General features: G+C 38.6%; 1 protein-coding gene across 6 annotated transcripts in view; it reads right to left on the reverse strand.

Annotated features, from left to right (window-relative positions):
* FIRRM (FIGNL1 interacting regulator of recombination and mitosis) overlaps nt 1–26,752 on the reverse strand; it is a 62,132-nt gene that overhangs the window by 14,376 nt on the left and 21,004 nt on the right. For all 6 annotated transcript variants that reach the window (XM_003925387.4, XM_074389594.1, XM_074389591.1 and 3 more), the window contains 9 exons: nt 22,874–22,954; nt 21,505–21,569; nt 16,330–16,478; nt 15,681–15,810; nt 14,061–14,247; nt 13,190–13,272; nt 12,476–12,527; nt 10,712–10,801; nt 5,422–5,607 (listed from right to left, as the gene is read on the reverse strand). In XM_003925387.4, the coding sequence (XP_003925436.4) occupies nt 5,422–5,607; nt 10,712–10,801; nt 12,476–12,527; nt 13,190–13,272; nt 14,061–14,247; nt 15,681–15,810; nt 16,330–16,478; nt 21,505–21,569; nt 22,874–22,954 (1,023 nt within the window). The remainder of the gene's footprint in view (nt 1–5,421; nt 5,608–10,711; nt 10,802–12,475; nt 12,528–13,189; nt 13,273–14,060; nt 14,248–15,680; nt 15,811–16,329; nt 16,479–21,504; nt 21,570–22,873; nt 22,955–26,752) is intronic.

Consider the following 26,752-nt stretch of genomic DNA (forward strand, 5'->3'; position numbering starts at 1 on the left):
CGCCACTACCGAGGCAGTCCACCATTACTGAGGCAGACCGCCATTATCGAGGCAGTTCTAACTGCACCTCTGTAAACAAAACCACAAGGAAGTTTACACAGCAGCTAGGTGGAGCCCGTGGCAGCTCAGCAATTCCTCTGCTGGCAGACTATGACTAGACTACCTGCTTGTTGGGCAGGACACCTCTGAAAAAAGGCAGCAGCACATCAGGAATTTACAAATAAAGCCCCACCTTCCAAGGACAGAGAACCTGGGAAAAGAGGTGGTTATAAGTTCTGCTGCAGCAAACTTAAATGTACCTGCCCAGCAGCTCTGAACAGAACAGAGCTCCCACCACAGCACCTGAGCTCTTACAAGGGACAGACTTTCTCCTCGAGCAGCTCCCCGAACTAAGACACCTCATAAAGGAGAGATCAGACTGACATCTGGTGAGTACCCTTCTGGGATGAGGATAATAGAAGGAACTGGCAGCAACCCTTACTGTTCTGTAGCCCCTGCCGGTGATCCCCAGGCAAGCAGGGTGTGGAGATGACTTCCAGCAGTCCTGCAGCAGAGGGACTTGACTGTTAGAAGGAAAATTAAAAAACAGAAAGAAAAAGCTTCAACATCAACAAAAAGAACATCCACTCAGAGACCCCATCCAATAGCCACCAACTACAAAGACCACAGGTAGATAAATCCATGAAGAAGGGAAGAAATCAGCTCAGAAAGGATGAAAACACCAAAAACTAGAATGCCTCTCTTCCTCCAAGGGATCACAACTCCTCACCAGCAAGGGAACAAAGCTAGATGGAGAATGAATCTGATGAATTGACAGAAACAAGCTTCAGAAGGTGGGTAGTAACAAACTTCTCTGAGCTAAAAGAACATGTTCTAACCCAATGCAAAGAAACTAAGAACCTTGGAAAAAAAGTCAGACAAAATGCTAACTAGAATAAACAGCTTAGAGAAGAATATAAATGACTTGATGGAGCTGAAAAACACAGCACGAGAACTTCAGGAAGCATAAACAAGTTTCTATAGCCAAATGAATCAAGCAGAAGAAAGGATATCAGAGATTGAAGATCAACTCAATGAAATAAAATGAGAAGGCAAGATTAGAGAAAAAAGAGTGAAAAGAAACGAACAAAGCCTCCAAGAAATATGGGATTATGTGAAAACACCTAACCTACGTTTGATAGGTGTACCTGAATGTAAAGGAGAGAATGAATCCAAGCTGGAAAACACACTTCAGGATATTATCCAGGAGAACTTCCCCAACCTAGCAAGGCAGGCCACCATTCAAGTCCAGGAAATACAGAGAACACCAAAAACACCTCTTCTTCTGAGGCAGCGGCGCAGAGAGCGGAGCTGCGGGGTCGCGGTGGCTGTTTTATCCACCTACTAGCAGATGCCCGGCTGCAGGAGGAGCAGGCCACATGCCCCAATTGTCCTTCTAAGATCAGACTTTCCCAGTGTTTGGGACTTTCCCAGTGTTTGGCTTCGTCTGTTCCCCTCCTGTGCTAAAATGATCAGATAGTCATGTGAAGCAGCTGCCAGCCAGGTGGACAGGACAGCAGTGCTGGCATGCTGCCCGTGGGCTCCTCGGGATCAGGAGGCCCCGCCCTACTTCTGTATCTGGAACAGGAATATCTCCGCCACCTCGGCTGCCCGCAGCCGCTTCTTGGGCGGCGCTCGGGGTCGCCGGCCGCCTCCTGCAGCTGGAGCTGCCAGGCTCCCGCCAAGGCCGCCTCGTCTGGGAGCCCAGGCTCTGCCGCCTCTCCCAGTGCCTCCACCGCCCCCAACGCCGCCGCCGCCGCCTGCCCGGCGGCCGCCCCGGCCAGGCTCCGACCCCGACCCTGGCCAGCACGGCGCTCGCGGGCATCGTGGCCAGGCTGCCCCCGCCAGCCTCCTCGGTCCCGGACATAGCAGCTGGCGGCCCGGCAGGCAGATGCCGGCGCGCTCCCGCAGCTAGAAGTTAGGGGCGCCGAGCGCTCCCGCTGCTCTCCCGCGACGCCTCAAGAACAACCCCAAGGCACATAATCATCATATTCACCAGGGTTGCAATGAAGGAAAAATACTAAAGGTAGCTAGACAGAAAGGTCAGGTTACCCACAAAGGGAAGCCCATCAGACTCACAGTGGATCTCTTGGCAGAAAACGTACAAGCCAGAAGAGAGTGGGTACCAATATTCAATATGCTTAAAGAAAAGAACTTTCAATATCCAGCCAAACTAAGCTTCATAAGCAAAGGAGAAATAAAGTCCTTTAAAGATACGCAATGGCTGAGAGATTTCGTCACCACCAGGCCTGCCTTACAAGAGCTCCTGAAAGAAGCACTAAACATGGAAAGGAACAACCAGTACCAGCCACTCCAAAAACATACTAAATGATAAAGACAATCGAAACCATGAGGAAACTGCATCAACAACGGGCAAAACAACCAGCTAGCATCAAAATGGCAGGATCATATTCAAACATAACACTATTAACCTTTAATGTAAATGGGCTAAATACCTCAATCAAAAGACACAGACTGGAAAACTGGATAAAAAGTCAAAACCCATCAGTGTGCTGTATTCAAAAGACCCATCTAACGTGCAAGGACACACATAGGCTCAAAGGAAAGGGATGGAGGAAGATTTACCAAGCAAATGGAGAGCAAAAAAAAAAAAAAAAAAAAAAAATCCTAGTCTCTGATAAAATGGACTTTAAACCAACAAAGACCAAAAAGAGACTAAGAAGGGCATTACATAATGGTAAAAGGATCAATGCAACAAGAAGAGCTAACTATCCTAAATATATATACCGCCAATACAGGAACACCCAGATACATAAAGCCAAGCTCTTAACGACCTACAAAGAGGCTTAGACTCCCATACAATAACAGTGGGAGACTTTTAACACTCCACTGTCAATATTAGACACATCAATGAGACACAAAATTAACAAGGGTATCTAGGACTTGAACTCAGGTCTGGACCAAGCGGACCTAATAGACATCTACATAACTCTCCACCCCAAATCCGCAGAATATACATTCTTCTCAGCATCACATCACACCTACTCTAAAATTGACCACATAATTGGAAGTAAATCACTCCTCAGCAAATGCAAAAGAAGATAACAAACGGCATCTCAGACAGCAGTGCAATCAAATTAGAACTCAGGATTAAGAAACTAAATCAGAACCGCACAACTTAATGGAAACTAAACAACTGGCTCCTGAATGTTGACTGGATAAACAATGAAATGAAGGCAGAAATAAAGATGTTCTTCAAATCCAATGAGAATGAAGACATAACACACCAGAATCTATGGGACATATTTAAAGCCATGTCTATATGGAAATTTATAGCAATAAATACCCACCAGAGAAGAAAGATCTAAAATCGACACCCTATCATCACAATTCAAAGAGCTAGAGGAGCAAGATCAAAAAAACTCAAAAGCTAGCAGAAGACAAGAAATAATTAAGATCAGAGCAGAACTGAAGGAGAGAGACACAAAAAACCCTTCAAAAAAAAAAAAAAAAATCAAGAAATCCAGGAGCTGGTTTTTTTAAAAGACAAAATAGGCTGCTAGCCAGATTCATAAAAAAGACAAGAGAGAACAATCAAACAGATGCAATAAAAAAACGATAAAGGGGGTATCACCACAGATTCCATAGAAATACAAACTACCATCAGAGATTACAACAAATAACTCTATGCACATAATCTAGTAAAACTGGAAAAATGGATAAATTCCTGGACGCCTACACCCTCCCAAGCCTAAACCAGGAAGAAGTTAAAACCTTGAACAGACCAATAACAAGGGCAGAAGCTGAGGCAGCAATTAATAGCCTACCAACCAAAAAAGCCCAGGTCCAGATGGGTTCACAACCAAATTCTACCAGACGTACAAAGAGGAGCTGGTATCACTCCTTCTGAAACTATTCCAAATAAAACAAAAAGAGGGAATCCTTCCTAAATCATTTTATGAGACCAACATCATCCTGATACCAAAACCCAGCAGAGACTCAACAAAAAAAGAAAACTTCAGGCCAATAACCATGATGAACATAGATGCAAAAATCTTCAATAAAATACTGGCAAACCAATTGCAACACCATATCAAAAAATGTATCCATCACGATCAAGTAGGCTTCATCCCAGGGATGCAAGGCTGGTTCAACAGACACAAGTCTATAAACATAATCCGCAACATAAATGTTGGTACACATTAAATGCAAAACTTGGACCAATTTAACCCATTCCTAACTAGGTCTGTAATAGTTTTTTCTAAAATAAAGTCACATAAAAACATTCCCTTTGGAAAAGGCTGAGTGCAGTGGCTCATGCTTGTAATCTCAGCACTTTGGGAGGCCAAGGCAGGTGGATCACCTGAGGTCAGGAGTTTGAGACCAGCCTGGCCAATATGGTGAAATTCCGTCTCTACTAAAAATACAAAAAATTAGCTGGGCATGGTAGTGGGCACTTGTAATCCCAGCTACTCAGAAGGCTGAGGCAGGAGAATCACTTGAATCCAGGGGGCGGAGGTTGCAGTTCGCCGAGATCATGCCATTGCACTCTAAGCTGGGCAATGAGAACAAAACTTTGTCTCAAAAAAAAAAATAATAATAATTATGATCAAGTCCCATTACATATAACAGTATCAGAACATTTGTATTCAGTTTGGAAACATATGCCCTCAAAAAACCTGACTTCCTAATTTAGAATTGCAAATAGACCTCTGATCCTTTGAAGACCCTATCTTTATCCTTGCTTTTCTCTACTTAACATAAATTGGCATTTATTTTACTGTCCACTGCTAAGCTTGAATGGGAGTTGATGACAGCATAAATATTTGGTTCCTGATGTATCCCCAATGCCTAGACCAAAGTAGCACATAAAAGTACTCCAAATATATTTGTTGAATAAATGAGCAAATGAACACTAAACAGGAAAATTCAACTACATGTACTATATCCGGTCAATTTTTTAAAAGCTCCCATTTCCTACTTCTTGTAGTTGATGAGTCTCTTTTTATTATTTCATTATTTTATGAGGGAATATTCTATGTAAAAGGTACATAAAGGTTCAGAGTAGGTTCGCATAAAATGGGGGTGTATTTTGTCAAATGGAAGAATTACATCTACCTAATCCAGAGATACATCAGCAAAAATACACAAGTGTTCCATAGTATGTTTGATCATGTTGTCTCAACATGTCTTAAGCAACATAGGAAACGACCCCCCAATACATCAATTAAGATAACAGTAAGTTTCTCACAGATTCTTTTACAATGTAGAAATCTGAAAATCTTACCAGGTTCTAACAGAAAATCTTACTAGGTTTAACAGAGAATGTGTGCATCTTATTAACAACCTATCCCCAGTACCTAAACAATGCTCAATAAACAGCTGCTGAATGACTAAAATCAATCAAAATTACGACTTTACCAGAGATTCTAGTTCTCCCAAAGTCCGATTACTGCTCAGCCATTTCCTGCATTCTGCAGTGCCTACTGTGGTGACCTCATGGACGGTTTGTTTCCTAAGTTCAGCAGGTAATGCCTGGAAGGAAATATGCTGCCACACAGGCAGATTTTCTGCTTCTTCTGGGGAAAATTTCTGGATGAACTCCAGCTGAAATAAATTGTTAAAGAAAGAGGAGTAACATGAGACAGTTAGATGAGTGGATACACAAAAGCTAAGTGCTAGTTTCCACATTTAATATTTCAAGAAAGCTTTTTAATGGTATGGTAATATCTAGGTTCCAGGCCAAGGTAACATAAATGAACATGCATTATTGTTATTGTTGTTGATGCTGCACTGGTTTCCAAACCAAAAACAGTTTAAGTGGAACACAATATAAATGCACTAACACATATTAAATAATGTATTTTATTATTAGTTATGTCAGATATCTTGTCATGCTCCTACTTACCAATAAGTCTTATTTTCCTATATACTCATCATGTGCAGTTAAGTCAAAAGTAGTATTCCAAATATACAAACTGGATTGATTTAGTCAACCTTCATAGCTTACTATTATCTCACTAGATTATAGTAGAGAATTTACAGAACCAAAGATTCAGCTTTCAAATGAGTTAGCCGGTTCTGCCCTACTTGAGACAACATACTAAATCAGGTTCACAAAGGTAAGCCACAAATCAACGAGTGTGGTTGGCAAAGCCATTCTACCACTGAAATAACAATTCAAAGTGCTTACTAGGTTAACAGAAAAGTACTGTTTTGTTAGAATGCGGATGTTACCGACTAGATAAAAATGGAACGCAAAAGTTCTAAGAAACAGTTTAAATGTTGAATCAGTTTTTGGTGGAAAAATGGTAAAACCAATGGTGTATTTAATGATTAAAATAGGTATAATCCAACTAGGAAGTACATTTATGTATTTTCTAAGAAGTGGAATAATTCAATTTAAATATTCAAAATCTACTTGAATGAAAACTTTTCCTACACCAAAAACTAAAAACCCACCAAAAAAATATTAAAACTGACAGAGAAACTTTTCTGTCATATACTATATCTGTATTTCAATTTCGTCTCTGTTGTGAAAAATTTACCTGTCAATGCAAGCAAGAAATCATGTGGCTATCTGCTACGAGAGAGAGAGAATACAGCCAGAAAAACAGACCCCTTGATGAGCTGAGTGTCTATTATAAAAAGCAGCTTTATTCATAAAACCAAACTACATCAGGAGAGCCAAGAGAACTGTGCTGACTAGTAAACATCAGTTCAAATGTCACCTTTCTTTACAATAAAGTCCACTGAGTGAGTGACTACTTCCCTTTCCAAAACAGAAACTAAAAAAAACAATGTCCTGGACAACATAAAAGGGTAGGTATTGCCAAAATTTGTTACAGAAAGAGTTCAGGATTGTATTCTGAAGTTGAAAACCCTGATTTCAACACAATTCTAAAGACTTCAAACTGCTATGACAAAATAGTTCATATAAAATATAAGGGAATAATACACAAAGAATTACGACTTCCTTTCTTAAAACTGGAGAGAAAAAATATACTTGTGGGCTTAAAATGCAAATGTAGTAATTTTTACTTTACATTAAAAAGATAGTACAAGTTGGGCGTTGTGGCTCATGCCTTTAATCCCAGCACTTTGGGAGGCTGAGGCGGGTCCAGCCTCACCAACATGGAGAAACCCCATCTCTACTAAAAATACAGAATTAGCCGGGCATGGTGGCGCATGCATATAATCCCAGTTACTCACTGAGGCAGGAGAATCACTTGAACTCAGGAGGCGGAGGTTGCAGTGAGCCGAGATTGTGCCATTGCACTCCAGCCTAAGCAACAAGAGCAAAACTCTGTCTAAAAAAAAAAAGGAGGGCCGGGCACGGTGGCTCATGCCTGTAATCCCAGCACTTTGGGAGGCCGAGGCGGGTGGATCACAAGGTCAAGAGATCAAGACCATCCTGGTCAACATGGTGAAACCCTGTCTCCACTAAAAATACAAAAAATTAGCTGGGCATGGTGGCGTGTGCCTGTAGTCCCAGCTACTCAGGAGGCTGAGGCAGGAGAATTGCCTGAACCCAGGAGGCGGAGGCTACGGTGAGCTGAGATTGCGCCACTGCACTCCAGCCTGGATAACGAGCGAAACTCTGCCTAAAAAAAAAAAAAAAAAAAAAGAGTAGGACAACTGTCAGTGTGCTTAGATAAGGCATATTACTTTTCCCTCAAGTAGATAACCTCCTTGTATTTTTGCCTTTGTTTATAAAATGGAATACTATTAATAGTTACATACTAAAAGAAATAATGTGATAGTCAAAAATTACTCTTCGTATTAAGACAGTAAATGCATTCTAACATCTATTTCTACTAGCGTTTTCTTCCAAATTAGCATCATAGACACCTTTGTTTTTTAAAGTAAATTATCACCACACTGGGATTAACTATTTTCATTTATGTTAAGGCTACATCACTGGTAAAAAAAAAAAAAATTGGGGTTATTTTTACTGTTTAAAAAGACACCATCTTGCATGCAAATAGCTGAATAATTATTTCGTTTCATTGCTCACTTCTCCTTTTTTCCCTAACATGCTTTCTTGCCTTTGCTTCTCTAGTCCCACCATGCATTCATCCTATAACATGTACCTCAAATGCCATCAACTCCAACAGCCTCTCCTATTCCTACCTGTTCCCACACTGCACCTCTTCAGAAATAATTGTCTCAGCTATGAACACCCAACAATATTGGATCTGTGCCTCATTTTTGGCATCCATCACCTACAACTCATATTTAAGAGTACCTTTATAAATGTATAATTTCTACTAGATTTTATGTTCCTTGAGATATGAGATACTGCAGTGGTTTCCAAACTGTTTTTTAAAAATAAGACAGTCTTATTATATTGTCCAAGCTGGACTTGAACTTTAGGCTAAATAAAATGATCCTCCGATTCTCCTGCCTCAGAATGCCAGATCAGCTGTTACGTGTGAATTTGAGAAAGTTCTTTAATTTCCTTGAGCTACTGTTTCTTTACCTGTCAAACGGACACTATATTATCTATCCCACAAGGCTGCTGTAAGGACTAAATGAATTACAGTGTCTGGCCCATATTACAGTCTCAAAAATATTTCCCTTCTTCCTTCCTTTAAGAGAAAGAATAATAACTTAGGGGGAAAAAAAGAGCCAAGCAGGAGAAGAGAACTAACATTTGTTAAATGGTCATTTCATGCCATCTGTATATATCTTATCAAGTTTAACTGCCATATGAGTAGTAGTATCTATCTAAACTTTATAATTAACTCTCCCAAGGACTGTCAGAATAGGTATTCAAATTCAGGTTTGTTTCTCAAATTTTATCATAGTAATTTGTTCATAAAGAAAATCTGTATTTTATAACTGAACATACAAATTAAAAATAACCCCTCATTTACCTATAATTTATGTATCTGATACCCTGAATTATTTGGAAAAATTTAGAAAACTGAAGAGTAAGAGATCTTTAGGCATACACTATAATTTATCTAATTTGGAACACTGCTTCTAAACCTCAGAGCTAATTCATTCCGAGTTATATTATTTTAAAAGTTAAAATTTCACAACCACCTTGGGAAAATAATTTTATTCCCATTGTATAAATAAGAAAACTGAGGTTAAAAGGAAAGTGACGGCTGAGCTCAATGGCTCATACTTCTAATTCCAGCACTTTGGGAGACTGAGGTAAGAGGATCGTTTGAGCTCAAGTTTGAGACCAGCCTGGGCAACGCAATGAGACCTTGTCTCTATTTAAAAGGAAAAAAAAAGTGACTTTCTTAAAGTCTCATGACATATAACTCTTTCCCTCCCAGTCCCACTTCTTCTAAGAGATCTGGGGTAGACAATTATTTTGGAAGAAAGCAAGCTTCCCATGCTCTTAGAGGGCTAATAGGTGAGGATACCTTTAAGAAAAAGAAGGCTCTGAGGTAGGTGTAGTTCCTCTGGTTCCTGGCCAACCACTCTAGGGTAGGAAAAGACTTGGACTTGGGGTAAAAACCCTAGTCAGAAATAACTCCTAGCATTTATTGAGCACCCTCTTAAAGCTAGTACTATGCTGTTTTGCATGTATCATTTCCAAGTCTTTACACACTTTTCCAAAATATCCGTATCTTCTACTTTGCAGACAAGAAAGCTGAAGTTCAGAAAGGATGACATGCCCAAGGTCACAGTACACCAGGATTCAAACCAAGGACCAGAGGACCTTAAAGTCTCATTCTCTTCACTAACCTAATGGTTCCTAAGCTTAGATCCAGGTCTAACTCATGTAGGAACTTAATGACAGTACCAACAAAAACAAATTATTGAGCCTTACTTCATACCCATGCCTCCAAACCCACCCATCCGCAGATTAGAAATCAGGAACCTGTATTTTTAAAAGAGCTCCTACAAGAGTTTCGATATGACCAGTCTGAGGGACTGCACTAGGCCATACAGGTTTATGTAAGTAGAGAACCTCTTCTATCATGGCAAAACTTGTTTCCCTCACAAAAGCAAAAAACTAAGGCCTTAGTCACAAATCATGCTTGCAATTTTCCCCTGTAAGTTCAATTTACTCACTTTGAAAATATGAGACATCATTAAGAGCAAAAATAACATTCTAGCTCTTCAAAATAGAAGGAGTAGGGGATATAGAACCATTTAATTTCATGTATCTCAAATATATATGAAAAACAAGGGGAAAGATCTATTTCAGGAAGATGGAATTAGAATAACTATCTATAGTTGAAGATATGATGTCCTTGAAGAAAGGACATCAAAATCTGTACCTGGCTGAAAACAATAAGCAATTACCATGTCAAAAATGTATGCTTAGATCACGCTACATAAAATAAATGTAAGTGAGGTCAGGCACAGGGGTTCACGCCTGCAACCTCAGCACTTTGGAAGGCAGAGGTAGGAGGACCACTTGAGCCCAGGAGTTTGAGACTAGCCTAGGAAACAGAGTGAGACCCAGTCTCTACAAAATTTTTTTTTTTAATTAGGTAGGAGTAGTGGTGTGTGCCTGTAGTCCCAGCTATTCAGGAGGCTGAGACGGGAGGATTGCTTGAGCCCGGGAAGTTGAGGCTGCTGTGAGCTATGATTGAGCCACTGCACTCCAGCCTGGGTGACAAAGTGAGACTGTCTCAAAAAAATAAAATAAATTTTTTAAAATGGAAAAGGCCATCAAAGGAGTCTGAATCCAACTCTGAGCAGCTTCATAGACAGTGACAAAGATGATATCCTTCCTTGCCTGATGGAGTGGGGCCATGAAGAAAAAGAGACGCTTCAACAGTATTGATAGGTTGATGAGTTGATAACATTCTCCAGGGCATGATTTTATCTGGAAAAAAACATGAGAGATAGAGGAGATATTGACTAATTTAGAATCAGAATTTTTACAAAAAGAGAATATGCCAACATATTAATAGCAGCTCTTTCTAGGGGAGAAGAGTATAGGTAATACTGACTTTTAATTTGGGACTTTCATTTAATTTTTATCTTCAATGAATCTAAATTACTTTTAGAATGAGATTGAAATTTTGACATATTTAAAAATAACACTGTAATTTCAATTTCTAATTATCATTTTGATAACTTGGTATGTCAGTCCTCCTCCTCAAAGACAATTCATGGAACTTTTTAAGATCTAACTATAATAATAGAGAGGTAAATAAAACTCTACAAGACTGAAGGTTCATTAAAAGACTTTATAGGTGCTGGGTGTTGTGGTTCACAGCTGTAATCCCAGCAATATGGGGGACCAAGGTGGGAGGACTACTTAAGCCCAGGAGTTTGAGACTAGCCTGGGCAACACAGCAAGAACCCCATATCAACAAAAACGTTTTAAAAATTAGCTGGGCATAGTGGTGCATGCCTGTAGTCCCAGATACTCTGGAGGCTGAGGCAGGATGACCGTTTGCACCCAGAAGTTTGAGGCTGTGAACTACGATCGCATGCTATTGAATTCCAGCCTAGGTGACCGAAGGAGACCCTGTCTCTAAGAAAAAAACCACCACCAACAAAAAGACTTTATAAACTCAATTGTATCAATTCCTTTCATAATGTACTATCACTTCATCCTGAAATCAATTTCTATCATAATGAACTAGAAGAAATCCATTTCTACACCATACTGCACTAAGAAGGCTTTCATTTAAAGGAAACCCGAGACGTAAAACATGTAACATAAACATCATGCTTTATCTGCTTTCTGAAAGATATATTAAGGATTTAGTAAAGTGGGTAAGTGATAATCCAGACCATTAGCCATGGAGACACAGATGTCAGCTGTTCAGGTTATTACACACCTCACTGGATTTGATCAACAAAATCCTTAAAAGGTAAACCAAGAAATATACAATACAATAAGACATTAGAAAACAAAAGATGTATGGCCCATATAAGATCTTAAAGGCCAGAAACAAAAATATGTAACAAACAGGTCATAATCATTTTATATGGAACACATCAAACATCTCAGAATTTAAAAGCAAAAAATGTTAATGTTAAAAAGATGAAATCATTAAGCCATTTTCTCTCTTGCACCCATTCATAAAACATGACTTCTTTTGCCAAAAACATCTATCACTCTGTCAAACTCAGTTCCTCTCAAATCATCCTGACTTAAAAAAATACAACAAAATCAAGAGTCAACTTGTTTAAGTCATATTAGAGAGACAGAGAAAGAGAGAGACCTCTTGGCCATCAATTATAAGTCACTCTTATTTTCTACTTTGCATTCAATTTTAAATGTATTCTCAACCCAATCTTTCTTTCCCAGTATAACTATTGAAACTATATAAAATTCTGAGAATATGAGGAGACATCCTCAGTTTCACAATAACAGTTTTTTAGTACATGCTTCTTAAAAATATTAGCATTAATACAGGACAAAGAGTGTCAAAACGATTTTGTTACTGTGTTACCTCCCATTGATATTCACATTCTTAGATTATCATATCCCCAAAGGAAATTCATAGAAAGTGGGTATTTTAGGCCTTGTAATTCTACGCACCAGTTGAGCCACTAAGGTGACATGGTGTGTACAAAGTTCAGCAGTCCCGTATCTGCAACATAAAGAGAAGGCAATTGGGTTTATATAGTTACTCAGAAACACAAGGAGACAAACTTGCATAAAGCACTAAATATTCTGATGGGGACATTAAAAACTGCCGCTGCTGGTTGCAGTGGCTCACATCTGTAATCCCAGCCCTTTGGGAGGCCGAGGCAAGTGGATCACCTAAAGTCAGGAGTTCGAGACCAGCCTGACCAACATGGTGAAACCCCATCTCTAATAAAAATACAAAAATTAGCTGGACATGGTGCCGGGCACCTGTAATCCAAGCTTCTCAGGAGGCTGAGGCAGAAGAATTGCTAGAACCTCGGAGGCAGAGGTTGCAGTGAGCTGAGATTGTGCCATTGTACTCCAGACAGAGCGAGACTCTGTCTCAGAAAACAAACAAACAAAAAAACCTGCCATTATTTCCATGACCAAATACTATTACAATATACAAAACTCTCTAAACAGTACTCATCTATTGGCTTGAAACAAAGAAAGGAGAGAACTTATTTCCTAATTTAATGCTATTATATGAAATAAAAGTGTTTTGAGAATTATTAAAGGATTATTGAAACATAGTTTTTCTATAAACTTAATGATTCTAAAATTATTTACTGTCAGTCTCTACTAATAACCAATCCAAAGAACAAAAAAGCAAACATGTTGTACCGAGCGAGGAAGCACCATGCATCCATAGCTAACAAAGAGGTGATCATATTAGCACTAAGTACAGCATCCAGCAGAGCAGCATCCTAATCAAAAACAGAAAATTTAAATTATTTAAATACTAAAGGTCAAAATAAGTAACAATATTATATTTCTCAAAATAAAACAAGAAAGCACTATCAGAATCCAAATAACAGATCCTCAGTGGGAAAGTTCTTCTTTCTAGTATCTGAAAGGACACTGCTATTCCCTCAATATTTATTGAGCACCTACTATACATTAAGCACGGTGCTGTGCTATGGAGAGTTCTACATGGTTTTTAATGTGGTAACTCAATCACTAGGATCCATAAAGATTCTCTAAGTAGGCTGAAATATTTAAAATAACATTAATACATATATGCTTATACTCCTCTGCCTTTAACTATTCACATACAATATTTAATATGTACTAGATATCTGAAATGCTACTGATCCTGAAATTTCAGATATTACAAGTATCAAATTTCTTAACCTCTTTTTGAATCGAATTCCATTCTTTTAAAAATCTACATTACGTCTGAGATCTATAGGAGACCTGGTACTACAAGCTATTTACTTTCTTTTGAAACTTACTTAAGTACTATATATTTTTCCTCCTCTCACATTGTCTTTGCATACCTCCCACCAAAATGCTTTCTTAAATATTTTAGCCAACTATTACATCTAAATGATATAGGAATCCAGGATTATCATTTTCTAGGACACAACTAAGTTTCATTCAAAAGGAATATACATTAAGTATTTTCACACTTTCTTCTGTATACGAATCATAATTTCAATGAAGAGAAAGCAAAAGTGTAACCTTAGCTTAGCACAGTAAGTAATATGCTTACCAGTTCAGCAAACAGTGAGGGATGAAAGGAAGTAATAAATGTACACAGATGAACACAAACATGCTGATACAAGGTAACAGCCACCTCAGCTTGCCCCTTACTCTTTACTCCCCGTAAATGAACAGGTAGAGAGAGTTCACCAGAACACTGCTCAAAACTGTAGAAAATGGCTTTGAGTAGAGATATCCTGCAGAAAAATTGAGAACATTGAATCCAACATTAACAACATTTACTAATTAGCAAGTATAATAATAACATGTCACATGGAAGATTAAGAAAATGTTTCAAGAGGTATAATCAGCAACAGTTTCCAAAATGTGTGAATATGTACACATAAAAGGAAAATATATTCATTGTCAAAGGAATTCCTTAAAGAAGAATTTTCCTGGACATTTTTTGCAGCATTTACCAACTGTTTATCTTAGTATTGAGTTACACAAAGTAAAAGTTCCTCAAGGAACTTGAAACTTAAATAGCTACATTAGATACTATATAGAAAACAGAAAATAAGTAGTAGACAAGGAGGAGTCATTTTAAGATTAAAATGGTTGAAGAAACTTAGAGGATTTAAACAAATTAAAACTGGTCAAGTTATGGGCTGGATGCAGTGGCTCACACCTGTATTCCCAGCATTTTAGGAGGCCAAGGTGGGAAGATTACTTGAGCCCAGGAGTTGAAGGATCAACTTGAGCAACACGGTGAGACCTCATCTTTAGAAAAAATTTAAAAATTAACCAGGACAACTGGCACACACCAGCAGTCCCAGTTACTTAGGAGGCTGAGGTAGGAGAATCACTTGAGCCCAGGAAGCTGAGGTTGCAGTGAGCCATGGTCATGTCAATGCACTCCAGCCTGGGAGACAGATCAAGACCCTGCTCCAAACAAAACAATAAAACAAAACTGTCAAATTATAAGTATGTAAAGAAGACAAAAGCACGAGTAAAAGGCAGACATAAATAAGGAGTATGACGGAAGCAAGGAATATATGCTGAAAACGAATACAAGAATGAGGAGCAAAAGTAGAAGATGGCAACAGTATGGGACAGGCTTTAAATGCAAACCTGAGAAGTTTTAACATTGTGCTTCAGTTTTTGAGCAGAATAGGAAGCTCAGAGACAGGTTTAGGGAGACTAATCTCATCGTGGTACACAGAATGGGATAGAGGAAGAGGTGAAAAATTAGAGCACAGGAGTTATCCAAGAAGACACTAGAGCCTGAACTATGGTGCTGGCAAGGAAGATGATAACAAGTACAATTCCTCAGGATATACCTTACAGCGTCTAGTATTCTATTTATCAGAGCTCATTTTTAAATGTTTCTACTTACACCTACTCTATTACAATCAATGTTTATAATACTGACCATTAAGCAATTCTGTACAAAATTAAAATATTAAAATACTTTTAGCTTCTAATACAGGCTTATCTATTTTATATTTACTACTTTTATAAAATAGCAATATATGTGTGTGTGTGTATATACACACATATGAGGTCTACATAACAATTATTAACATAAATATCTGATAAAAAATAAAAACAACTAAATTTCAAGGCCATTCTAAACAACAGAGCATTCTCAACCATTGGTAATATGACTGGATAAAAACATGTTTGCTACCTGGTTGTAGTTTCTGAGACCTGGCTTTCTGTGCACCATAGGGTTTGCACTTCCTCAGGCTGAGATGGCAGCTTATCCATGACAACAACCAGGAGAAGACATTGTGGAAACTGTAGTTCACATGGCAGGTCTTACATGTAATAAAAACACATTACTTCAGCAGAAATCTGATTGTAATATGTAAAGGAATATTTTTTTTTTTTTTTTGAGACAGAGTCTCACTCTGTCACCCAGGCTAGAGTGCAGTGGTGCAATCTGGGCTCACTGCAACCTCCACTTCCCAGATACAAGCGATTCTCCTGCCTCAGCCTCCCAAGAAGCTGGGACTACAGGTACAGGCCACCACACCCAGCTAATTTTTGTACTTTTAGTAGAGATGGGGTTTCACCATATTGGTCAGGCTGGTCTTGAACTCCTGACCTCAGATGATCTGCCCACCTCAGCTCCCAAAGTGCTGGGATTACAGACATGATCCACTGTGCCAACCAGGAATAATTTTTAAATAAGACATACGTTTCAAGAAAAGAAAGTGAAAGAAACTGAATAATTTTTAAATTGTAAAAAAGAACAGCTAGGGGAAATCACTGGCCATGTCTCTAACATGTCATAATAGGAGATAATTTACCATTAAATCTGTTTTGAAGCTTACCTAATTTACTGTCCAAAACCACCTGCATGAAAGGCTGAAATGTGAGTAGCTGACTGATAAGTGGATCCAGTATCACTAGGAAAGCACCTGCTATTTCCTCTTGGTGTGCTTTGGGAATCTTGGTAGCGTAAAGGCTTGGAGGAAACTTGCTGGAAAAGGAGAGAAAAAAAATTCATTCATTAATAGCTATCTACTAATTTTAGGTAGAGTAAGTACTATAAACTGATGCTCTAATAGCAAAAATATATTAAAAATACGTTTTTAAAAATAAACGTGCATTTTGTAAAACAAAATTCAAAGTACTAAACTGATACCGGAATTGGATAAAGACCTCTAAACTAAACATAGTTATAATTCTGAAAATGAGAAGCTGATAATCTTAGAGAAATCTTTAGTGTCACTTTGAGGCATTCATATCATTTTGACAATATCTTTCTGAATCTTAAATCAAAAGTAAAAATATATGTTAAAAAGATTATTTCCGATAAATTCTGGCCGGGCGCGGTGGTTCAAGCCTGTAATCCCAGCACTTTGGGAGGCCGAGGTGGGTGGATCACGAGGTCAAGAGATGGGAGACCATCCTGGTCAACATGGTGAAACCCTGTCTCTACTAAAAATACAAAAAATTAGCTGGGCATAGTGGCACGTGCCTGTAATCCCAGCTACTCAGGAGGCTGAGGCAGGAGAATTGCCTGAACCCAGGAGGCGGAGGCTGCGGTGAGCCGAGATCGCGCCACTGCACTCTAGCCTGGGTAACAAGAGCGAAACTGCATCTCAAAACAAAACAAAACAAAAGAAAACAAAAAACTGGATGTGGTGGCTCATGCCTGTAATCTCAGCACTTTGGGAAGCCAAGGCAGGTGGATCACCTGAGGTCAGGAGTTCCAAGACCAACTTGGAACTGGCCAACATGGTGAAACCCCATCTCTACTAAAAATACAAAAATTATCTGGATATGGTGATGCACGCCTGTAATTCCAGCTACTCGGGAGGCTGAGGCAGGAGTATCACTCGAAACTGGAAGGCAGAGGTTGCAGTGAGCCAAGACTGCACCATTGCACTGGGCGGCAGAGTGAAACTCTGTCACCAAAAAAAAAAAAAAAAAAAAAAAAAAATTGTTTTAAAATAGGTACAATGCTGAATTTACCATGAGTTAATACTTAGTTTCTCAGAAGCAAGACAAAAAAATAAACCATATACTGACACTGAAGGGGAATGGAGACACTTTTTCATAAAAATGTCTCAGTAACAGGCTTTTAAACTAAACTTCAATCAAAACCTATATGAACTAAGATATGTACTCTATATTTTCTGCCACATTAATTGTAAACTTGACAATACATGAGAAAACTCTGTCTAGCAGAGGATAACAGCATCTTAAAGTATGCACTTAAGATAAACAGTTGATGTTTTTGTAGTGTGATGGAAAAAGCATCAATCTGTCCATTAGTTACATGACTTTGGTTCATTCATTTGACTTCCCTGAGACTCAGTTTCATCTGTGACATTCATTCTGAGTTACTGTGAGGATTAAATTATAAGTAAATAAAAGACATATACAAATAAAACATAGTAATGAAATTCCACAGACCTGAATTACAACTGAGCACCATTGCAAGAATTTATTTTTTTAATCAAATGATACATTTTTAATTTGACAAATGTTTACAAGTGCCTATGTATACATGCCATGCACTGTTCCACAAAAGTGGGTGATACAGTAATAAAGAGAATATACAAAGTCACTGTCCTTATAGAGTTTACAATTCTAATGAAAGAGGACAGTTAACAGACAAGTGTACAAGTAAATACATAATACAGCAGAGATTAACTCAGTGCTACAGAGGAAAAAAATAAAACAAGGAAAGACAAGAAGTTCTACTGATGCAAGTCATTGAGGGGTTGAGCAGAAGTCACATGATCTGATTTATGCTTTTTGCCATTTACTTTGACTACTGTGTGGAGAACGAACTAGAGCGAGGCAAGGGTAGATAGTCTTTTTGCAAAATCCAGGCAAGAAAATAATATGGGTTAGATCAGATGGTAGCAGTTCAGGTGATGAGAAGTGTGTGTATGTGTGTGTGTGTACACTAAAGGTAATACTGACAGAATATGCTAAAGAGGTAAGGTTTTTTAGCCTGATCAATTTGAAGAATAAAGTTGTCACTTAAACTGAAATAAAGTTACAAAAGGAGCAGATTTTTTTTTCTTTTTATTGCATTTTAGGTTTTGGGGTACATGTGATGAACATGCAAGATTGTTGCATAGGTACACACATAGCAGTGTGGTTTGCTGCCTTCTGTCCCCTCACCTGTATCTGTCATTTCTCCCCATGCTATCTCTTCCCACCTCCCCGCCCCCCCAACCCTCCCCCATTTCCCCCCAACGGACCCCAGTGTGTAGTGCTCCCCTCCCTGTGTCCATGTGTTCTCATTGTTCAACACCCGCCTATGAGCGAGAATATACGGTGTTTGATTTTCTGCTCTTGTGTCAGTTTGCTGAGAATGATGGTTTCCAGGTTCATCCATGTCCCTATAAAGGACGTGAACTCATCGTTTTTGATGGCTGCGTAATATTCTATGGTGTATATGTACCACATTTTCCCTATCCAGTCTATCATCGTTGGGCATTTGGGTTGGTTCCAGGTCTTTGCTATTGTAAACAGTGCTGCAATGAACATTCGTGTGCATGTGTCCTTGTAGTAGAATGATTTATAATCCTTTGGATATATACCCAGTAATGGGATTGCTGGGTCAAATGGGATTTCTATTTTTAGGTCCTTGAGGAATCGCCACACTGTCTTCCACAATGGTTGAATTAATTTACATTCCCACCAACAGTGTAAAAGTGTTCCTATTTCTCCACATCCTCTCCAGCATCTGTTGTTTCCCGATTTTTTAATGATCGCCATTCTAACTGGTGTGAGATGGTATCTCAATGTGGTTTTGATTTGCATTTCTCTGATGACCAGTGATGATGAGCATTTTTTCATATGTTTGTTGGCCTCCTGTATGTCTTCTTTTGTAAAGTATCTGTTCATATCCTTCGCCCATTTTTGAATGGGCTTGTTTGTTTTTTTCTTGTAGATCTGCTTTAGTTCTTTGTAAATTCTGGATATCAGCCCCTTGTCAGATGGGTAGGCTGCAAAAATTTTTTCCCATTCTGTTGGTTGCCGATTCACTCTACTGACTGTTTCTTTTGCCGTGCAGAAGCTGTGGAGTTTGATTAGGTCCCATTTGTCTATTTTGGCTTTTGTTGCCATTGCTTTTGGCATTTTGGTCATGAAGTCCTTGCCTACACCTATGTCCTGAATGGTTTTGCCTAGATTTTCTTCTAAGGTTTTTATGGTATTAGGTCTGATGTTTAAGTCTTTAATCCATCTGGAGTTAATTTTGGTGTAAGGTGTCAGGAAGGGGTCCTGTTTCTGCTTTCTGCACATGGCTAGCCAGTTTTCCCAACACCATTTATTAAACAGGGAGTCCTTTCCCCATTGCTTGTTTTTGTCAGGTTTGTCGAAGATCAGATGGTTGTAGGTATGTTGTATTTCCTCTGAGGCCTCTGTTCTGTTCCATTGGTCTATATCTCTGTTTTGGTACCAGTACCATGCTGTTTTGATTACTGTAGCCTTGTAGTATAGTTTGAAGTCCCGTAGTGTGATGCCTCAAAAGGAGCAGATTTTGTTGGGTATAAGGATGATATAGTTGGAAATCAAGACTTCAGTTTGGGACAATTTAGTACAGAGGTCCTGACTGGTAGACATTAAAAGAGAGAGATATAAATTTAAAGTCTTGAGACTAAATGATAACAGATGGATAACAGGCTTGAGGAATAAGTGCTGGGGGACACACAACTTAGAAGAGAAACCTGCTAAGGAGGCTGAGAAAGAAAACTAGAAGAGAACCAAGAGGGAGACATGTCCTAGAAACCAAAAAAAACAAAGCATTCAAAAGAGAGGATCAAGTACTGACAGGTTACAGAAGGATTACAACTGACTACTGGATACAGCAATGTGGTGGTCACCAATGACCTTAACAAGAACTATTTTGATGAAGTGATGATACAGAAAGCCTGACTGGACTAGATTAAAGAAAAAGTTGAGACAGGGGCATAGCCAAATCTTTTTAGAAATTTTGCTGTAAAGAAAGGCAGAGAAATGAGAGAGTATTTGTAGGATCATGCAGTGTCAAGAGATTTTGTTTTGTATTGTTAAGATGGAAAAAATAACAGCATATTTGTACACTCATGAGAGTGACCCAGTATGGAAGAAAAACTGATGATGCAAGAGGGAAAGGAAATAATTCCTGGAGCAAGGTCACTGAGCCTGTGAGAGAGGCTGAACTCCAATGTGCAAATGGAGAGGCTAGCCTTAGGTGCACAGTTCACTCCTGGGAGAGAGGGAATGAACATGTGGATCTAGATATACAGACTAGATATGTTAGAGGAAATACACAGCAGCTCTTTTACTTGCTTCCATTTTTCCTCAGTGACACAGGAAGTGAGGTCATTGACAATGAGGAATTGGGAACAAGAAGTTTGAGGAGGAAAAGGTGTGGAAAAGTTGTCTAGGCCACTAAACGAATTAGGGAGCAGCAACAGGACTGCCGGATAAATGAATTCAACTTTGTGTCAAATTTAGGGCTCTTTGGAGGTAACCACCAATTTCAGAAGTCACTTAGTCCCCATCTAAATAGATACTTTTCTGTAATTCACTTTTTCTTCTGTGATGGTTTCAGAAAAAAGACCATCCTGTAAAATGAATTATAGTAAAGTATTAAAATTTAAATTTAAATGGGGGCTAAGTGACTTAAACTTCAGAGAAACAAAACAGATTAAAAACTGCCAATATAAAATATAAACGTAAAAGGTGTGTGTGTGTGTGTGTGTGTGTATATATATATATTTGTGTATATATATGTATATATTTATATTTACCATTGATTTTTATCACCCTATTATTTATCACTACTAAGGTACTAGTAAAATACAAATATAACCATAATTCATGTGGAATATATCCTTCAAAAGCATCTATTTCCAATTATTTCAAGCTAGCAGATAAAAATGTACTAAAACATGAGGAAAAATCAATGTTTATTGTAAAGTTGTAGGTACTTAAACACTGCATGGTATAGACGGCATTGTTAAATCTCAATAGTCATATGGCATTCTTCTTACCTGTGTATCTGAAGATAAAGCTGGTGCAAAGTACAGCAAGAATCAGAGAGGAAAGGAAGAAATTCCTAAAATAAAACAAATCTATTCACTCTTTGCATACAATGTGTCTTTTTAGTACATATAATCTCACAGAGGCATGCAAAATAAAATCAAATCCTGAATGTGCCCCATTTAAGAAAACTTCTTAACATGAGAATGAAAGGAGGATGAGTCTAAAAGACTCATTGTTCTATGTAACCACAATGTACAAACTTTAAAAACTGTCATAATTTTAGAGACCTGCATATTTGGTAGTCATCAGAAGTGAGAACTGTAAAATAGAAAAGTAGTTGGCCGGTAGCGGTGGCTCACACTTGTAACACCAGAACTTTGGGAGGCCAAGGTGGGCAGATCACCTGAGGTCAGGAGTTTGAGACCAGCCTGACCAACTGAAACCCCATCTCTACTAAAAATACAAAAATTAGCCGGGTGTGGTTGTGGGCACCTGTAATCCCAGCTACTCTGCCAGCTGAGGCAGGAGAATCCTTGAACCCAGGAGGTGGAGACTGCAGTGAGCCAAGATTGGGCCATTGCACTCCAGCCTGGGCAACAGAGCAAGACTCTGTCTCAGAAAAAGAAAAAAAAAATTGTTGTCAAGCCAGATTATTTGCAAAGATGAGCAGAGAAGACTTACAGCAGCCAGTAAACAAAACATTATTAGTAAAAGATGTTAGTGGTTTTTAGAAAACTATTGTCCATGTTGAATTTGTTTTTGACTTGTCTTCTTCTGTTTTTGAAGAAAGATGAGGGTTTCGAGTAATGAGTTTATTATAGTCAGAATTCCATAGCTGGTACCCTGGCTACTGATACACTGCCATCCAAATTAGTCTTTCTGGGCAGCTGCCACTTAAGAGTAGTTGGCTGCTTCTCACACGGTTCCCTGCAGCTTGCAGGGTTTGTATTCCAGTGGCAAAGACACATTGTGGGAAATGTACCAATGGCACTTGACGGGTAGTTACCCATCTGATATTTGCTTGGTGTGGGTAGGGAGGCAAAATTTTCCCTATCCGCTGATTGTCTTTTTTTTTTTTTTTTTTTAAATCAATTCTATCAAGGGAATTTAAAAATTTTTTCAATTGACCATCAGCTTTTTCCTCTATCTTATAATACAATGAAAACTATTTATTTTTCTTTCTAGGACATAGTCCAACCATATATAATGGAGAAATCACACCTGTACTTAAATCCCAGCCTTACTAGTTTCTAAATATGTGATTTGCTCAAGTTATATGCTATCTGAGCTTGAGCTTTCTATTCTGTGGAATGGGGATAATAATTTGTTTTTCGAGAGGACTACAATTAAATAAAGTAACATATAATAAAGCCTTACCTTAGTGTAGTGCAAAAGGGAGTTGGCAAAAAAACGACACAATTTCAGTGTTTTCTGAAATAATCTGTAGTCAGCATTATCCTGATCCAAAAAAGGGAAATAAGAAAGCACAAGAAAAGAATTAGCTAAGATTACAAATGAGACAATATTTTCTAAAAAAAAAAAAAGAGGAAAAAAAAGACCTCAAACACAGAGAGTATAAATATAACTCTTCTTTGAATTATTAGGTGTGATGCAAATAACAAATGGTAACACAGGTATTAAATTAAATTTTACATTACTGAAAAGAAATCTTAACCTATGAAAGCTAAAGAGGTGATCCTTCTTGGTTGGTCTGAAAGTGAAAAAAATTTAAATACCTTATTGTTCTTTGTTACATGGGGATCAATTTAAGAGATGGTCCAAAGAAAAAGGTCTTACAAATCAAAGAATGATATATAAAAGAAAACAGGCAAAGACATAAAAACACATGCACAAAAAAGACAAACTGCAAATAAACTAATATTGAAAAATATCCAAATTACAACCCAATTACATATATTTGGGGAAGGGGGAGGTTTGAGGGTTATTTGATTAGCAAAGATTAAAAAGACTGATAGTATCCCTGCACTGGTGAGGAAGTAAGGCAACAAGCACTTTCTTTTACCATTGGTAGGAGCATAAAGTAATACATTATTAATAAAAGCTGAAGTGTTAAAACACCTTAATTGAGTAGCAACTCAATTTCTGGAAATATATTGTATAAAAATACTAGTATAGGTATGCAATACATTTTTGACTGCTCTGCCTATGGAGTAGCCATTCTTTATTTCTTTACTTCCTTCAGAAACCTGTTTTCATTTTACTCTATAGATTCACTTTGAATTCTTTCTTGCACAAGATCCAAGAACCCTGTTTTGGGGTCTGGTTCAGGACCCCTTTCCAGTAACAGCTTCTTGACAAACCCTGAAGTGAGAATACTGAGGAGACCTCCGGCCCCCCATAAATAAGACTACAGCACCAGTTGGGCAACTTTTGGTAAGTGGTGGGGAACCCAGGTGAAGAAGAGGATTGGGGTAGAGGCCTAACTAAAGGGGGTTAGAGTCTCTCCTAAAACAGAGTGGCTTTAAAGGTCCCTCTTAATAAAAGGAAAGGATGCTTCACTGAACTTGGGTTTGAGGCCCAACTTAGGAAAATCAGAGTCCTTCCTAAGACTTAGGGGGTTAGAGGTCTCCTTAGTAAAGTCTCTCTTGACTAAGAATGGGTTTGGCACTACAGGATGTCACCTGCTATTCTCTTTGGATTACTAGGCCTTGCGCTCTTGCTGATGGCTGTGAGTGACAGGATTAGACATGTGCAGAATTGTGGGACATGAGGAGCTTTTTTCCTCCCCAAAAGGGAAAACTTGAGCTGATGGCACTGCTGAAAAGGTCCCTTCACCACAGACAAGTGCTGCCTGAACTTCTGAATCAGTGTCGCTGCAATGGATGGGTCTATCTCAGGTCTACTGGAGCGCCTCACCTTCCCCACCTTGCTGCAGGCAATGCTTTTCTCCCTTTCGCTCCTATGCTTTTCTTATCTTTTCTGTTACTCAGGACAACTGTGTACTCTTTCATCTTGCCCAGAGACCACATGTTGAAAAATATCCTTAGGAGCTTGACCTTGTAACCACAAGGCAGTACTTCCTCTTTGTCTCTACCATCCAGAGAACAGGAATTTGGGGTTTCCTGTTTATAATTAGCTCTAAAAATTATCTTGAGCCTTTGCAAGCTCAAAGTTGGCTGCTCCAGGCTCCTTCTGGAAAGAGCAATGGAAACTGCCTAGTGCTGGAGAGAAGCAGCTAAGGCTTTGCCGTTTTACAATGGCAGCCTGGGTTCAATTCTGGCGAAGGGAATGAGTACTTTCTGGTTGTTATCTGTGTGACCGTTACCATTTGTTGATTCTCTTCTCCATGAACTGTCTAGATTTTTTCTTTCTCTGAGCACCTGGAAGGCTACCTTTGGTAAAGTTCAAAAGCCAGAAAATTGGTGCTTTGGCATGGCTAAAGTCAAGTAATAGGAGATTTAAAAGGACTTTTAAAAAAGTGCTGTGGTTAAAGTTGGCTTAATTTAAAGCAGATATTCAATCTCTAATAGCCTGGGACTCCATCAGAAAACAGAGGGGGCACCACAGATCCGTTCTTGGTGAAAACGTCTGTTTTCCTCATGGAACCCCAAGAATTAAAAGTGGATAGATCCCTCTCAAAATCTAAGGCTCTGTTCTGTTTTGCGTTGCATTATCTGATGTTTTTTATTTTGAGGGTTATGAGAAATTACTTCACAGAATTTTGGTGTTTAATAACTAGGTAGGAAATATACTTTTGCAGATAATAGCATGGGAGGGATACTTGGATCTTGGCACATTTGGATCAGAAGCACGCTTTTGGCCACCTGGAAGGTATGGGGATATCCCCACCCTTCCCCCAGCCCCCATTAACAGGTAAGACTCTCATGAGTGACAGGTTGGTCACAGAATGGGCTGATTGGCTTTGGGTTGCTTTGCACTGAAATGCGTGGTAAAATCATGGCACTGCCTTGTTCCACAGTGTTTTCTCTTTTAGGAACCCAGGATCCAGTATACAAACAGGACACTTTATTTTTGGGGATTATTTTGACTTCCAGCTGTGCCTGCTTATTGGGCTGTAGAAACTGCATACTTTCCTGGCCCTGTTCCTCCAAGGGCTCTACCCTAAAGCCAGTATAGAAACTGGCAAATGAGCCAGGCACAGTGACTCATGTCTGTAATCCCGGTACATTGGGAGGCTGAGGCAGGCAGATCACTTGAGGTCAGGAGTTCAAGACCAGGCTGGCCAACATGGCGAAATCCTATCTCTACTAAAAATACAAAAATTAGCCAGGCGTGGTGGCTCATGCCTGTAATCCCAGCTACTTGGAAGGCTGAGGCAGGAGAATCACTTGAACCCAGGAAGTGCAGAGTGCAGTGAGCTAAGATCATGCCATTGCACTCCAGTATGAGCAACAGTACAAGACTCTATCATATAAAAAAAAAAAAAAAAAAAAAAAAAAACTGGCAAATGAAAAATTTTACAACTACTGGATCTCTTCTTCTGTGTATTTATACGTGTTGTGTAATATAAAAGAGCTTTGATAGCTAGCTTAAAAATAATGAACACTTAAATATTTTGTCAGAAAAGTAAAAAGTGGAATGCCTTTTAGTTCACATGACTTAAGTCAATGCTGGGAAATACAGTTTTAAAGACTACTAGTAAAATTAAAATATCTTCAAAATATTTGCTAAATGCTTTAAGGTCAGAAACTGCTTCTCTGACTTTTAAAAACTGTTTAACTTACTTTGGAGCAGATTCTAGGTAAGGCCTGGGGACAAGTGGTGTTAGCCATACCCCCTAGCTATGCGAAAAAAAGTCAGACCTGTCTGCACTTCTGTTTGGTGTCCTAGGCTCCACATCTAGGATATAATTAAATTTCCTTACTTAGGAAAGTTTTCAACCCAAAAGTAAAAGTTGTTAAGAGTTAATATTGTACCAGGTAATTGAAGACTACTGAAGAAACAATTTTACATCAAAAGTGTATAAGGAAAGTGAAATGTGTTTCTGGTAAAAAAAATTGTAAGAAAGCATGAGTATATGGATTTTCAACCTAAATTAAAAGGTTAATGGATTAAGTTAAATAGGATAATGCATTTGAGCAAGTTGTACAATAACTGTGGAAAATTAATCTTGTAAAAAAAAAAGTGTGCGTGAACATACTGGCTAAAGTTAAAGGGTATTATTCAGTTTTTCCATAAATTGAACACTAGAAAAAATTCACAACAGGGTTTCCTGAGAGCAATAATCTATGCTTTCACAAAAATTATAATGAGTTGTAAATGGTTTATGAGAAT

Source organism: Saimiri boliviensis, chromosome 19 (assembly GCF_048565385.1).
Source record: "Saimiri boliviensis isolate mSaiBol1 chromosome 19, mSaiBol1.pri, whole genome shotgun sequence".
Taxonomy (NCBI): Eukaryota; Metazoa; Chordata; class Mammalia; order Primates; family Cebidae; genus Saimiri; species Saimiri boliviensis.